Source organism: Excalfactoria chinensis, chromosome Z (assembly GCF_039878825.1).
Source record: "Excalfactoria chinensis isolate bCotChi1 chromosome Z, bCotChi1.hap2, whole genome shotgun sequence".
Classification (NCBI taxonomy): Eukaryota; Metazoa; Chordata; class Aves; order Galliformes; family Phasianidae; genus Excalfactoria; species Excalfactoria chinensis.
In genome coordinates, this window is record NC_092857.1 from 32,316,166 (window position 1) to 32,329,960 (window position 13,795).

Below are 13,795 nucleotides of genomic sequence, written 5' to 3' on the forward strand. Positions count from 1 at the left end.
GTCTACAGTTGCTCTTTTCTCTTATGGAATGGGTTTCAGTTTTCATTTTCAGGAGTCAGATCTGATGGTTATGGTAGATTTGGTGGAGGGTTTACAAGAAAACAGTTCTAAAAGATTCTAATGTTGCCTGTGAAACTTATAAAATAGAAGTATTCACTTCATAACAAAATGCAGGATAGGTCATGAGCCTCTCCCCACGCCTTCCAAGACTTCCTTCTTCTTTACATTAAAGCCCCTTTCTTCAAACTTCTTTCTTGTCTGTTCCGGAATATAATGTCCAGATACTCATCAAGCAAACTGTTCACTGTTCACTAACTGTTGATTTAATTTAAAAGAACAGAAACACAAGCTTCATATCCAGAACTAATTGTGACTTAATTGAAGGAGAAGAAGAGTTAAACAGCAAGCGTACAACTGATATGCTTGAATAGGTTAGGATGGCTTCACTGCTGGAGCATGCTGTCATATAAGCTGCTTTTGACATGCTTTCCTTTCTTGCCCTGCAATCCTTTTTTTTTTTTTTTCTTTTTTTTCTTTTTTTTTTTTTTTTTCCTTTTCCAGTGGAATATTTTTTTGGTTCAATATGTTCTTTGTTATTAACAATTTGCTCATAAATTGTGGTAGTACAAGCTGCAAAATGCACAGTAAAAGGAATGTATCGAGATTTCCTGTATGGATCACAGGCTCTTGGTTAATGATGTGAGTGCATTTTATTTGCCCTACAGATGTATTTAAGATTGAACTATTGAAGAGGAGAGGGTAATGAATCTAGAGAGCAGGTACAGAAATGCTGTTTCAATATAGCTGGCGGAGGTGAAGTGGGACAAATGATAATTGTGTGCTCAGCCTCCAAAGTGTGCAGAACTGCAGGAAATTCTTGAAAGCTGCACATGGCAATATGCACTTTATTTCACCAGCAGTCTTATAAAAGGAGAACACTGACGTTTACCTCCATTAAGTGGTTTTCTGTTTTCACAGTGTAATGGGCCTTGCATTGGGCCACGACTTGCTGTGCAACACAGACAGATATTTTGCCAGACAAAAGATGGGATTTCTGTGTCATCTGATCAGTGCAGTGCATTACCAAGGTAGGACAGAAATCTCTTACATCACTGTTCTTTGAGAGATTTTGCATAAACTGGAGGTTTAGCAAACATCTTTTGGGTTTTCCCTATGCAGCAAAGTGGTCATGCTGCAACTTGTTTAATTACGTGGCATAAACCTCAACAGGCATTTAAGCCAAGACTTCAGTATTCATTTGAATTAGCCCCAGAGATAATAAATACATAAATAAAAATAAAATTAAGAAAATTATTTTAGAAAAACACACAAGAGCTGGCTAACAATTGAAGAACTAGCATACTAAAACCTAACTGAAACACTATGCTATCTCTGAGAGTAGGAGCATGTTTGTTATCTGTTAGTGATGAAATTCCAAAGCCTCCAGTCTCCCTGTCTCTCAATTCAACACAAGCACTAACTGGATAAAAATGACTCCAGAGCATTTGTTTTCCTTCAAATAGACTCCACTGTTGACTCTATAGAAACATATTTATTTTCCATTAGACTGTGCTGAAGGGAAAAAGAGATTATACAAGAACATTTTTTGTTTCCTGTTGGTTGGAGACATCAAAAAGTAACAGACCTCTGATATGTTTGAATGGGTGCTACCTCATTCATTACACCTTTTTCAATGGCATTCTGCTGTGGCATTAATGGGCTGGTAATTTTTCAGTCAAACCCTCCAGCAGCTCAATTTTTTCTTTAACTCCAGTTGTCCTATTCCAGTCAACAACATGTGAGGGTCTGGCCCATGAGTGAAGATAAAAGTTGCTTTCCGGTGCACTGAGCTCACATCTGCTTGCACACAATGAAGACAGGGCTCAGAATAAGTAATACTTGGGGCATGCAAGGCTTGCAGTACCCAGGGCTTGCACAATGCCTAGACTGGTACACACTTCTTTCACAGTGCAGTGGATGACTTGTGTCACTTCCCTTTTGCTGACAGGCCTTTGAGCACTCAGAACTGCTGGACTGACATCTGCGGTGTGCACTGGAGGGTCAGCTTGTGGACAGTGTGTACAGCTACCTGTGGAAACTACGGCTTCCAGTCCCGGCGTGTGGACTGCGTGCACATCCGTAGCAACAAACCCGTGCTCGAGCACTACTGCTCCTGGAGACCACGGCCGGTCAACTGGCAGCGCTGCAACATCACGCCCTGTGAGAACAGTACGTTTATGAGCAGAGGGGTGTGTGTGAGGAGGGGGGAAGCCTGTAGGTCCTTTATGTGGTGTCATGTCTCCGAAATGCAATGCTGGGCTTCCTGGAGAAGCTCCAGCTTGAACACATGCAAAACGCAGTGTCCAAAGCTCGGCATCTTGATGGGAGGGCATGGTGCCCCGCTGTAGTTTGTTGGCACGGTTGTATCCCCTTGCTAACCATTTAAAATGGCTAATGTGACCTCAGATTTCTGTTAATGCCACAAATAGGAGGAAAAATACAAGTCACGAACAGCATTCACTGTGTTTTAAAGAAGTCTAAACCCACTGAGTAGGTTAATGCTGGGAATCACTGAACTGGAAGCTGCTTGCTTTCAGGTGACAAGTAACAAACTGTGCCTGCAAGAGGAAAAGTTGTAAATATATATATATATTTTTTTTTTAATAAAAAATTAATAAAAAAGGATAAGCAGCAGAACAGGTGTTTTAGTTGTGGCTGAGCAATGCTGCACAGAGCCCAGGTGTTTGAGCTTCTCATGCTGCCCTGCTAACAGAAGGCTTGGGGTGTACAAGGAGCTGGGAGGGGCCAGAACCAGGACAGTGATCCAAACTGGCCAAAGGGGTGTCCTGTACCATGTGCTGTCATGCAAAAAAAGTATAAAATGCTGGGAAGCTGGCTGCAGGGACAGCCACTGCTTGGACACTGTCTGCATCATTCATCATTTCTCTTTTCAATTTTCTGTCTTAGTACATAGATTTTATCTCAACCCCCAAGTTCTGCTTTGTTTTTTGTTTTTTGTTTTTTGTTTTTTCCCCAGTTTTCTCCCCCATTTCACTGGGAATGGGAGGAGTGGTGCTGTGTGGTGCTAAGCTGCTTGCTAGCTTAAAACACAGAGCGTTAGAAGGGAGCTTCAGTGATCATCTAGTCCAGATCCCTGACCTGAGGTTTTTAGAGCTGCCCTGCTGAAATGAATTTCCAGTTTCATTTACTACTTCACTTTCTGTTTAACAACTGTTACGAGACTCTTCCTAAGCATCAGATGCCAAACTATGGCAGAGTGCACAAACTGTGCTGAGTGCTGGAGCAGCTTTAAAAGCCATCCTCACACTCTGAAAGCCTTAGCTACCCACTGCATTCCTCTTTGAGCCTTTAGTGGCTTACAGTCCCCACTCAGTGCCTGCAGCAAGTCAAGGTCATGCTCACAGTGGGACCTCTCAAAATAAAACTGTTCTGAATTGCTCTCAAGTGAAAAAATCTTTCTTTCATTTCATCATCACCATCTCTCCTTTTTGTTTCCCTTTCGGCAGTGGAGTGCAGAGACACCACAAGGTACTGTGAGAAAGTGAAGCAGCTCAAACTCTGCCAGCTCAGCCAGTTCAAATCACGCTGCTGTGGGACTTGTGGAAAAGCTTGAAGGCGACTGCGATGAAAATGGAGGAACAAGGGGATCTCAGCTTTTGCTTCACTGAGGCAAAGACTTCTACAGAAAATATAAATGGAATGGATTTTTTTTTCATTTTATTTATTTATTTCCCTTCAAAAAGGAAAAGAAAAAAAAAAAAAAAAAAAAAAAAGAGTGAAGAAAAAAAGGAAAAAGAAAACCCTTTACCAAATTGTTGTTGTAAAGGGACTAGACAAGTTTTCCCTTTCATAAATCTGGGAGACAGAATGCAGCAAAACATGGTCATGGAGGGTAGATCACAAAGATTCAATGAATCCCATGCCACTGGGCCTGAGAGGAGTGGGGCTGCCCCGTGGTCCATGTACACATCTGGGAATACACCATCAGACAAATGAAGAAGTGGATCAAAATCAAAATGTAGCATCACATTCAACCACCAAATCAAACAAATCTAGCAACCCAATACATGGTGGGGTACTGCAAACAAAACAACGACTAGACGTTCATCAATGCAGTATACAGACCCTACACTTGTCTTAGACTAACTTGGGTATATAAGCATATGATACTGCTCTATACATCTATCAGTTACATCCAAGATTGGATTTCTTTTTTCCTTTCTATGTCCTTCTCATCACAGGCCTTCAAATGATCTCAATGGGAGATCTTGTTAATCTTTTGAGAATCAAGTCTGGTGTCTGGGAAGGTTGAGCAATGTTGTGTAATGTGAGTCTAGAAGACATCTGAAAATGTTCACAGGTTGCATTTGTGTGGGAGGGTTGGAGCTAAGAGTGTTGCCTTCAGCATAAAGGTAAAGTGTTGATGTCAGCTGTTATCTAGGAGAAGGAAAGAAAGTATGATCTGCTACAGGCAGGCTATAACACAAACCTGCAAATACTGTCCTGTACAGAACACAGACAGGAAAGTTATGGAAACAAGAGATGCTTTGCATCGTACTTCCTATTAATGCTTACTTGGAATAGGTAGGAGTACCAGTACCCAGAGTTAAGATGCTTTCAGAGCTGGCATTATGCTAAGAAATTTGAGGAACTGGGTTTTCCTTTTCTACTAACATGAATATTTTTTCTGTCCTGGTAGCCAATCCTTTCAATAAAGTAGTAGAAAATAATCTATTTTCTATTATTGCTGGCTGTTCCTACTCAGTAGAACCAGAATAGATTCAGCATCAGCCCCAGAGGACTAATACTAAGAAAACTTTAAAAAATTAGCTCCTCTGTGGCTGTGTTATGCAACGAAGTGGGTGCTATAAAGCTGCACATTTTTAAACCCAGGTACTACACCCTAAAGAATTTTTCTAAGAAGTGAGCCTCAAATATTACATATTGCATGCTGTCTGTGAATCTTTCTCCCTGGTCAGTTGCAGTGGTTATTCATCCAGTGAAGTGCTTTGTCCTTTTAGTTCCTGGACAGCCCCTTCTCTGCTCTGAATCGCCTTAAAAGTAGAAGGGATTTGCAAAGGAGGGAGACTGAGCGTCATAAGAAATTTAAAGGCGATCTGTCTGAATCTGAGGTCTTGGTTCAAGACCACCTTCTAAATTAAAGGCTTGGTTGTGCCTCATCCCCTGTGGGGCTCAGGCCTTGAGGTGCATTATTGAAATGCTGTTCAAGTGCTGCTGTGTTGCAGCTTCCATGATGTGTCTTTTTCAGCAAAACTGGGAGTCCACTTTTCATGTCAGTGTCGTGTTTAAGACACTGACTTGTCTCTGGTTGCTTCAGAACAGGTATGTCAGTGGTACCTCTCACTACAGATGGGTCTTCAAGAAACAGTGTTGCTAAGCTTCAGTGTAACTTTTTATTTAAAAAAAGGAAAAAAGAAAAAAAAAAAAAAAAGAAAGAAAAAAAAAGAAGAATGACTTTCTATGTATGTAAATTGTATATCTTTTCTGTATATTTATTAGGATTTCTTGTATAAAAAGTGCAATATTAATAATTGTACATTATTTTGTCCAGATGAAACTATTTGTTTGGGTTTTTTTAAATCTCCCCAGAATATTGTTCCTCTAAAATCAATGGTAATGGAGAAATTCTTTCTTGTTTTTAATTGAGGATCTGCTTCACTGTGCACAGAGTGCTCTCTAAAATATAACACGAGGGAAGGATGATATCTTTAACTTGTGAATTGATAGTTATGCATGGAATGAAGGACAATTCCTTAATACTAATAATAACAATAATAACAATAAGAATGTGGTGGGTATTTCTCATACAGTAGTTAACAAAAAGCAGCACAGGGAAGTACTGACAGTTGTTTGATTGCAAAGCGTATTTATATTCTTGCTGAATAGCAGCTGTGTATCTGTGCCCAGGATGAACAAGGTGATTAGATCCGGAGGAGCAGTTGTGTCATCTCTGCATGGTGTTGATTTAATTTCACATATTTGTTCTGTGAATTGTGACTTGGCAGCATCTCAATAATATAAGAAGATTTCTGGTTATTTTACAAAACGACATTTTCCTTCTCTAACAAGAAAGCAAACCAGCAAACTTGTATTTATATATTTTTTGTACAGGTAATGCAAGTTACTTACTTAACTACTGCTGTCTGATGTGTTGTTAATATTAAGTTTAAAAACAAAAGCCAAACGAGGAGCATGCTGTCATTATTCTATATTACAGTGGTAGCAAACAGCTGTTACGTTAAATATATATGATCCACCATCGCCCTCTTTCCCCATGGCAGGATCTACCCTGTCTTGTTTTCTTCTAAAGGTCTCCAGACATTAACATGCTGCACCCACTTTTGGAGAACTTTTTGGATTCTTCATCGCCCTTGCTTTACTCTTTTCCACCACAACAGCTCTTCTAGGAGTAGATGGCCATTGCTGGTCCTAGGTTCATGGAAATCAGTAGAAGTGTATTCTTTTTTCATATACAGAAACTCTCAAAGATGTCTTGTAACATTCATCATTAATCTCTGGAGTGAAGCAACGCTCACTACCCAATACTCAGTCTTTTCTTATAGGTCTCTGCTGCCTTCAATAACAGAGCTCGCAACTCCTAGAAGCATAAGGAGTGTACTTAGAAGAAATCCTAGTCATGATCAGAATTACTGGGGGCTGTTAGGGAGGGTGAGGATAGGAATAAAGCAAAACATTTTCTCTTAAAGAAGATACACACAGGTTTTGAAAACTAAGTTGATTCTTCTGTCTCCCTTTTCAAACAAACTTTATAATGTATCTTCTAAAAAGAAACAGTGATTTTGCTTTGATTTACTGAGAATTTACAAAATATGTTCCTAGCTGTACTTTTGAGACACCTGCACTGCAAGAAAATAATACCTCACCCAAGCACACACACAATTCCAGGCCAAATACCAGCCCTGAGACTTACAAGTGGCAGTACTGAATGTAGTGGGAATTTGCAATGGTAATTGGTCATTCATTTTGAGTAAAGCAAGTAGAAAAGCTGGTGTTGATGTAAAATGAAAAGCAGACCAGCTTAGATTCTCCAGAGAACAATTATTTCCTTTTTATACATATGGCTCTTGTTACCAGTCAAGTCAGAATGCTTTCAGAACCTTCAAAGCAAGCTTCCAGTTTTGTTCTCCCTACTAATTTTCACTGAGAAAGAAAAACAGTTGTGCAACAAGCAGAGAAATGCAGTGCTGAAAGGTTCCCAACAGGAGACTTATCCCAGCCTCCTGTTCTGTGGAAAAGTAAGCTTATCTAAGCTACTCCGGACATGTATGTCTACCTACATGCCTTTAAAGCCACAGAAGCCATGGGGAGAGCTTTCTGAAGCAATCATTAGCTGGAATGTTTTTTCCTACTATCTTCCATCTTGTAGGGTGGAACTCTTTGGTTCAGCTTGTTTAAGAATTTTGACTCTCTAGTCTTCCCCTCCCATTGCTTTAGCGAGTTTAACTGCACCCTGTCTCATTTTTGGTTCTTGTAGTTGGGTACTCCAATGTGTAACTTGCACCAGTAACTGGAAAACAGTCCTGAATGATTTGCATCCACACTTCAGATCAAGATTTTCACTTGCAACTGCTTCACATTATGGCTTGTCCATTTCATAGCCCAGTACTGCTGCTGACATACCTCATCTATTAACATTAGCAAGACTGGAACCTTGATTTTTGCCACTGGAAATACTATTATATCACCAGTGTGGCATAACTCACAGAGCTTTTCAGTGTTTTCTCTATTTCAGCTTGTAAGTACTAGATGTAAGAGAGGAAGTATGGAGGTTTCTGTGACGTTAACATTAAAAATACCTACTACAACTTGTCAGCTTCTTTTTAGAGACACCAACTTGGCTAGTGGAATACAGATCACTGAATCATGATGTGCTCTAAGAATGACATGTGTCAACGTTGTTACTGATTTCTACCTACTGCTTCCATCTCATCCTCTTTCCAAGTTATCCTATTAAAGATAAAGGTAACGATCACCATACTATCTGTTTTGTACCCACTGATTCATAAATAAATTTGTTTCTGTATCCATGTAATCTGAAACCTAAATCTGTATAAACAGGTGAGCCAAGCACTAGATCTTTTACCGATTTTCAGGACCACCAAAGTCCTCCTAACTTCTTAACAACTGTCAGTGGGTCACTAATCACTTCAACTAGTTCATACAAAGTTAACTTGATTCACTCCGTTATCTGTTTTTTAACTGGGAAGCTCTCAAACTGTTTGAATGCCAGACTTTCACACAGACTACCAGTATAAACAGATGGGAAAATCAGAACCACAAATGCTTACTATGGCCCTGCATATCAGCTGCAGACCACAGTGCAGGAATCACCAGCTTAACATTTTTCTTCATCCTCTCATTTAAAAGTATATATAAATTCATGAATGTTCTTATGTATTGACTGTCACACTCAGTATTTATTTGTGAATACAATTTTTTTTTGGTTTATCAGCATTTTCACCCACATTGTTTTTCATTTCCACCCAATTTTTTCCAGTTGATCAAAATCAAATCTAAAATCTACTCATGTGCCTAGTCATTTTCACCACATCTTGCTACAAGACTCTTACATATGTATTTATACTCCTATAGGTAGACGATAGATATTATGTTCAAGAATTTGTTACCTAATGTGTTATTTGTCTGCATTTCTAAGGGGAAAAGCAAAGGCACAGCATTTCCTCTTTCAATTACATGTTTCTGTGCTCCCCTACCTTTCCACTGAGATACAGTTCACTTGTTCTCAACTTCATACATTAAGACACCTATACAGTAGTAAATTTTATGTTGCCTTTTTCCCTCTGAGAAGGAAATACAGTGTGAAGTCTCATATTTAACCACTGATCACTGATGAAGACTCAAACCAGAAAGTCCATGAAACCACAGACTCTTTGGCCACCATGGCTATGAAATCTGCGACAGCCAGTACTGAGCTATCAGATGCATTTTCATGTTGGCTCACAATGGCAGAGGCAAGATGGTGCTATGGCAGTAGAGGCTGAACCTTCCCACCAATACTCCATTGCATGTTGTTGCGTGTGACAATTGGCAGCAGAGGGGCACTCTGACACAATGGCATCTGATAAAGAAGTGCATCTGAAGCAAAGACGTATGATTGACTTCCTCTATGCAGAAACAATTGCACTGATTGACACTGATTGATGCTTGCTGAATATTTGTGCAGACCAAACAGTGGATTTGAACACAGTGAGGTGGTGGATGCTGCATTTCAGCAGTGGTGATGGTGACAGTGGGTCACCTCCACCGGTACACATTGTTATGAGCACAGCATGCAGGCTCTTGTTCATTGCTGGCAGAAATGCATAGCTAGTGGTGGTGCTTATTTGTGAAAAACAGTGTTTTGTAGCTGAGAATTTGATCTATCGAAGAGTGTTATTGTTCTCTTTGTAGCTATTGCAGTTTCAATGGAAATAAATAGGATGCATTCCTCTTGGAGCAGTATATACATAATGTATGTATTTATTTGAAGTCCAGAACAATTCCTCTCCACTCAGGGCAGCCCAGAAAAGCCAAAAGGTTGGGCAGCCATGGGTTAATGGTTCTGCTGAGGGGTAATTTGTTTTGGGCTGCATGGAGAGTTCCCCCACTCTATTCAGTAGGCTGCTGGTTTTGTGGTTTTTTTTTAAGCATAAATTACTGGTTTGAAGAAATAGCCTGTAAGGTCAGTAGATGCTTATTAAAACACTTCACTTAGTGAAACTCCGAAGGAGTCAGTTTTCACTAATAGCATACAACCTAGTGATTTTATCACCAAAAAAAAAAAAAAAAAAAAAAAAAGGAGAGAAGAAAGGAAAGGAAAGGAAAGGAAAGGAAAGGAAAGGAAAGGAAAGGAAAGGAAAGGAAAGGAAAGGAAAGGAAAGGAAAGGAAAGGAAAGGAAAGGAAAGGAAAGGAAAGGAAAGGAAAGGAAAGGAAAGGAAAGGAAAGGAAAAATCTTGCTCATAGCCCACTTAGTACAAATCACAGTGAATCACATTCAGCTGGGAGGGTCCCATGGGTGCATTTCTCCTTGAGCAGAAAGCAAAGCATGGCACAGGTCTGCTGATTGGGAAAAGCAGTCCCCTGAAGTACATACAGTTTCACTGGGTACTGTATACAGGCCCTCCTCTGATGCTCAGCTGGGAATCAGTCCTTTTGCCACCAAGCACAGCACCAGTGTGACGAAAGAAGCCAGAAATAAAAGGCCCTGCATGCTGTTAACTCTTTAAGATCTACCCTTCTCCTTCCCTCCCAAATGCATCCTAAAACTTCTGTGCAACAGATATGCAGACAGATGGAGAAGTGAAAATCAGGTTGTTCCAAAGTAGCATTTTCCCACAAAAAACAAGAAGGACACAGGCCACTAAATTGCTACTTCCAATGTGGGAAAGTGGCAAAGAATGGGGAGGAAGTGGGATTTGTAACAGGATCAGCCTAAAGCAGACTCTGCTGGTGGTACCACAGAAAGTTCTTTGTGAAAGATTTCCATCTCATCAAGCCCACTCGGCAGTTCTCTGCCCAAATGGCTCTTTCCAGCAGAGATGATGTGGCTCCCTGAGGGAGGTCTTTTCCACACACCAGAAAAGCTATTTTTTTCCTCTCACAATTGAAGGGTTTCCTTTTTCATACATTAAGTCCAACTGCCCATGGTCTCTGGAGAACCGTGGCCAGTATTGATATTGGTTCCTTCTGTGCTATGAACAACTTCAGCTTTTGCTGAAAAATACCATCTATTTTTCAACACTTTTTTTCTTAGTTTTGAAATATTTGAGAGGCTGGTAATTTGCTTCCTATCTCAGGCGATCTATAGCATTGGCTGACACCCTTTCAAGAGCTTATAAGGACATGGGTATATAAACCTACAGCCACTACAAACAAGCTAAGCCTAAACTACCATAGGCCTGTTTCGTTGCACACTGACCTCCTTCCCTAAAGCTGGTAAATTGTATGGTGCATTATTTCAGGTAAAGGAATTAAATAAACCTTAATCTGATTAAAGCACTATTTTGCTTTCAGCCAGATTGGCCTCCTGATTATGTAGTCAGACATCCCTGATGTTGTTGCCAGAGTGGGAGAGAATAGGGGAAAAAATGCAACTGGAGGTGAAACTGCAGCAACCCAAGCTCTAAACAGTTTTCATTTCTGTGGAACCTCATCTTCCATCGTTCAAGTAAAGTCATGTTCCCCAATGTTACTACATGGTGGTTTTAATGAGTTTTTTATATATGTTGAGTATGAGTCAGAAAAAAATCATAGAATCATAGAATGTCATGAGTTGGAAGGGACTTTTAAAGACCATTCAGTTCCAACCCCCACCTGCCATGGGCAGAGCTGCCTCTCACCAGTTCATGTGGCCTAGGGCCCCATCCAACCTGGCTTTGAATACCACCAGGGATGGGGCATCCACAACTTCTCTGGGCAGCCTGTGTTAGTTCCTCACCACCCTCTGAGTAAAGAATTTCCTGCCCCTGCCAACCTTGCTTTATTACTATTAGACCATGTAAAAAGTTTGTCTCTCTCCAGTTTAGAAGTTCCCTACAAGTAATGGAAGAACATCTCCCCACAGCATTCTCCAGACCAAAGAAGACCTTCTCCTTCAGCCTTTCTTCATATAAGAGGTACTTCAGTGCTCCAGTCATCTGTTTGGCATCCTCTGAACCCATTCCAACAGTTTCTTGTATTTCTTGTTTAGGAAGACAACACACTTGGATGCAGTATTGCAGATGAAACCACACAAGGGCAGAGCAGAGGCAGAGGGGGACAATCAAGTGCTTCATCCTGCTGGCCACCCCCCTTTTATGTAGCCCAGGGTACTTTTGGCCTTTTTGGCTGCAAGAGTACACTGCGCTCATATACAGCTTTTCATCCACCAGAGCTTCCAAATCCTTTTCCACAGGACCACTCTCAAGGAGTTCTCCAAGTCTGTACTCATGTATGGGATGGTTCTGACGCAGTTACAGTACCTTGCCCTTGGACTTATTGAACCTCATTAATTTTATGTGGGACCAATTTTCCAGCTTTTCCAGGCCTGTTTGGATAGCATCCCTTTCCCAGTTTATTGTATAAACTGCACCACTCAGTTTAGTGTCATCAGCAAACATGTTGAAGGTGCACCCAATCCCACTATCCAGGTTACTGATAAAAATATTAAAGCATGTTAGTTCCAAGACAGTTCAAAGTCCCCTGAGAGACACCACTCATAAGCACATTCCACCCAGGCAATAGAGCCACTGACCACGATCCTCTGGATGTGACCATCCAACCAATTCATTATCCACTGAATGGTTCAGCATTCAAATCTACGTCTCTCCAAATTAGACATAAGGGTGTGGTGTGGAATCATATCAAGAGCTTTGTAGAACTCCAAGCAGACAGCAGTAGTTGCTCTTCTTTTGCCCACTTTTGCTATCACTTCATCATAGAAGACTACCAGGTTGGTCAGGCATCTGTCCTTGGTGAAACCATGCTGGCAGTCTCAGATCACCTCCTCAACACACATATGCCTTAGTTTACCTTCTGCAAGGATCAGTTGGTCTTCTCAGACAGAGACAGCAGGCCCATCAGCCTGTAGTTTCCTAGGTTTTCTGTTTCAGCCCTCTTAAAAAAATGACAATGATGTTTCTCTTCTTCCAGTCACCAGGGACTTCACCTGACAGCCACAGCTTTCCAATTGTGATGGAAAGCAGCTCAGCAACCACATCAGACAGTTCCTTCAGGATCCTGGAATACACATCATCTGCCCTTATAGATTTGTACATATTCAGTCTCATGAGGCAGTCTCAGACTTGCTCTTCTCTTCCAGTGGGATGGCTTTTGCTCTTCCAGCCACCACCTAGATGTTCAGAGATGTGAGAGGCATGGGAAAGAAGCCTGACTGACAATGAAGACTGAGGTAAAGAACTTGATGAATACCTCTGTTCTCTTCATATCTTTTGAATTGACTCCTTCCTTCTCATTTATCAGAAAGGGTACACTCCCCTTTGCCTATCTGTTCTGACCAAGGTGCCTGTAGAATCCACTCTTGTTTTCACACCCCTTTTCAGTTCTGTCTGTGCCTTGCCTTTCCTGATTCTCTTTCACATCCATCCCCTGTGTTTTTCCCAGGCCACATGTCTCTGTTTTCCCTACCTGTGCATTTCTTACACTTCAGCTTCACAGCAGACATCCTGGTGATTGAAATTCCCCATCAGGATGAGAGCCTACAAGCACAAAGCCTCTTGCATCTGAAGCTAAAAGGCCTCATCAACAGGGACCCCTCAAAGCAGCCTGTAGTAGACCCCCACCAGATGTCCTGTACTGGTACAGTCCATAATTTTCACCTACAAGTCCTCAAAATATTCATGTCTGTATCTCAGAGGCTGCCCCTCACAATCTGTCTATTTATCAACATTTATTCACATAAATAAATGGGTAAATAAATAAATAAGGGTCCCCTGACCCTCCTGCTTTGTCTATCTCTTCTAAAAAGCTTGTAGCTCACAATCATAGTATTTCAATTGTGTGATTCATCCCGCCACATTTCTCTGATAATGATTAGGTCATGGTTTTCTAGTTGCACCATGGTTTCCAACAGCTCCTGATTATTTCCCATGCTGCGTGCACGGTGTAGAGGCACTCCAGCTGGGCTATTGGCTGTGTTACCCCATCTAATTACAAATCTGGGACAAATTTGAGGTTTTCCCTACTGCTTCCTAGAGTGAGAAACATAAATCTTAAAAACTCTTTATTTGGTAA

At 40.9% G+C, this 13,795-nt stretch overlaps 1 protein-coding gene across 1 annotated transcript in view; it reads left to right on the forward strand.

Annotated features, from left to right (window-relative positions):
• The window catches only part of LOC140263874 (ADAMTS-like protein 1), a 43,815-nt gene extending 40,034 nt beyond the window's left edge, over positions 1-3,781 (forward strand). Inside the window, exons 12-14 of the mRNA XM_072359186.1 lie at positions 979-1,088; positions 2,009-2,229; positions 3,528-3,781. Coding sequence (XP_072215287.1) covers positions 979-1,088; positions 2,009-2,229; positions 3,528-3,634 — 438 coding nt within the window. The 3' untranslated portion in view covers positions 3,635-3,781. The remainder of the gene's footprint in view (positions 1-978; positions 1,089-2,008; positions 2,230-3,527) is intronic.
• Positions 3,782-13,795: the final 10,014 nt, after the last annotated feature.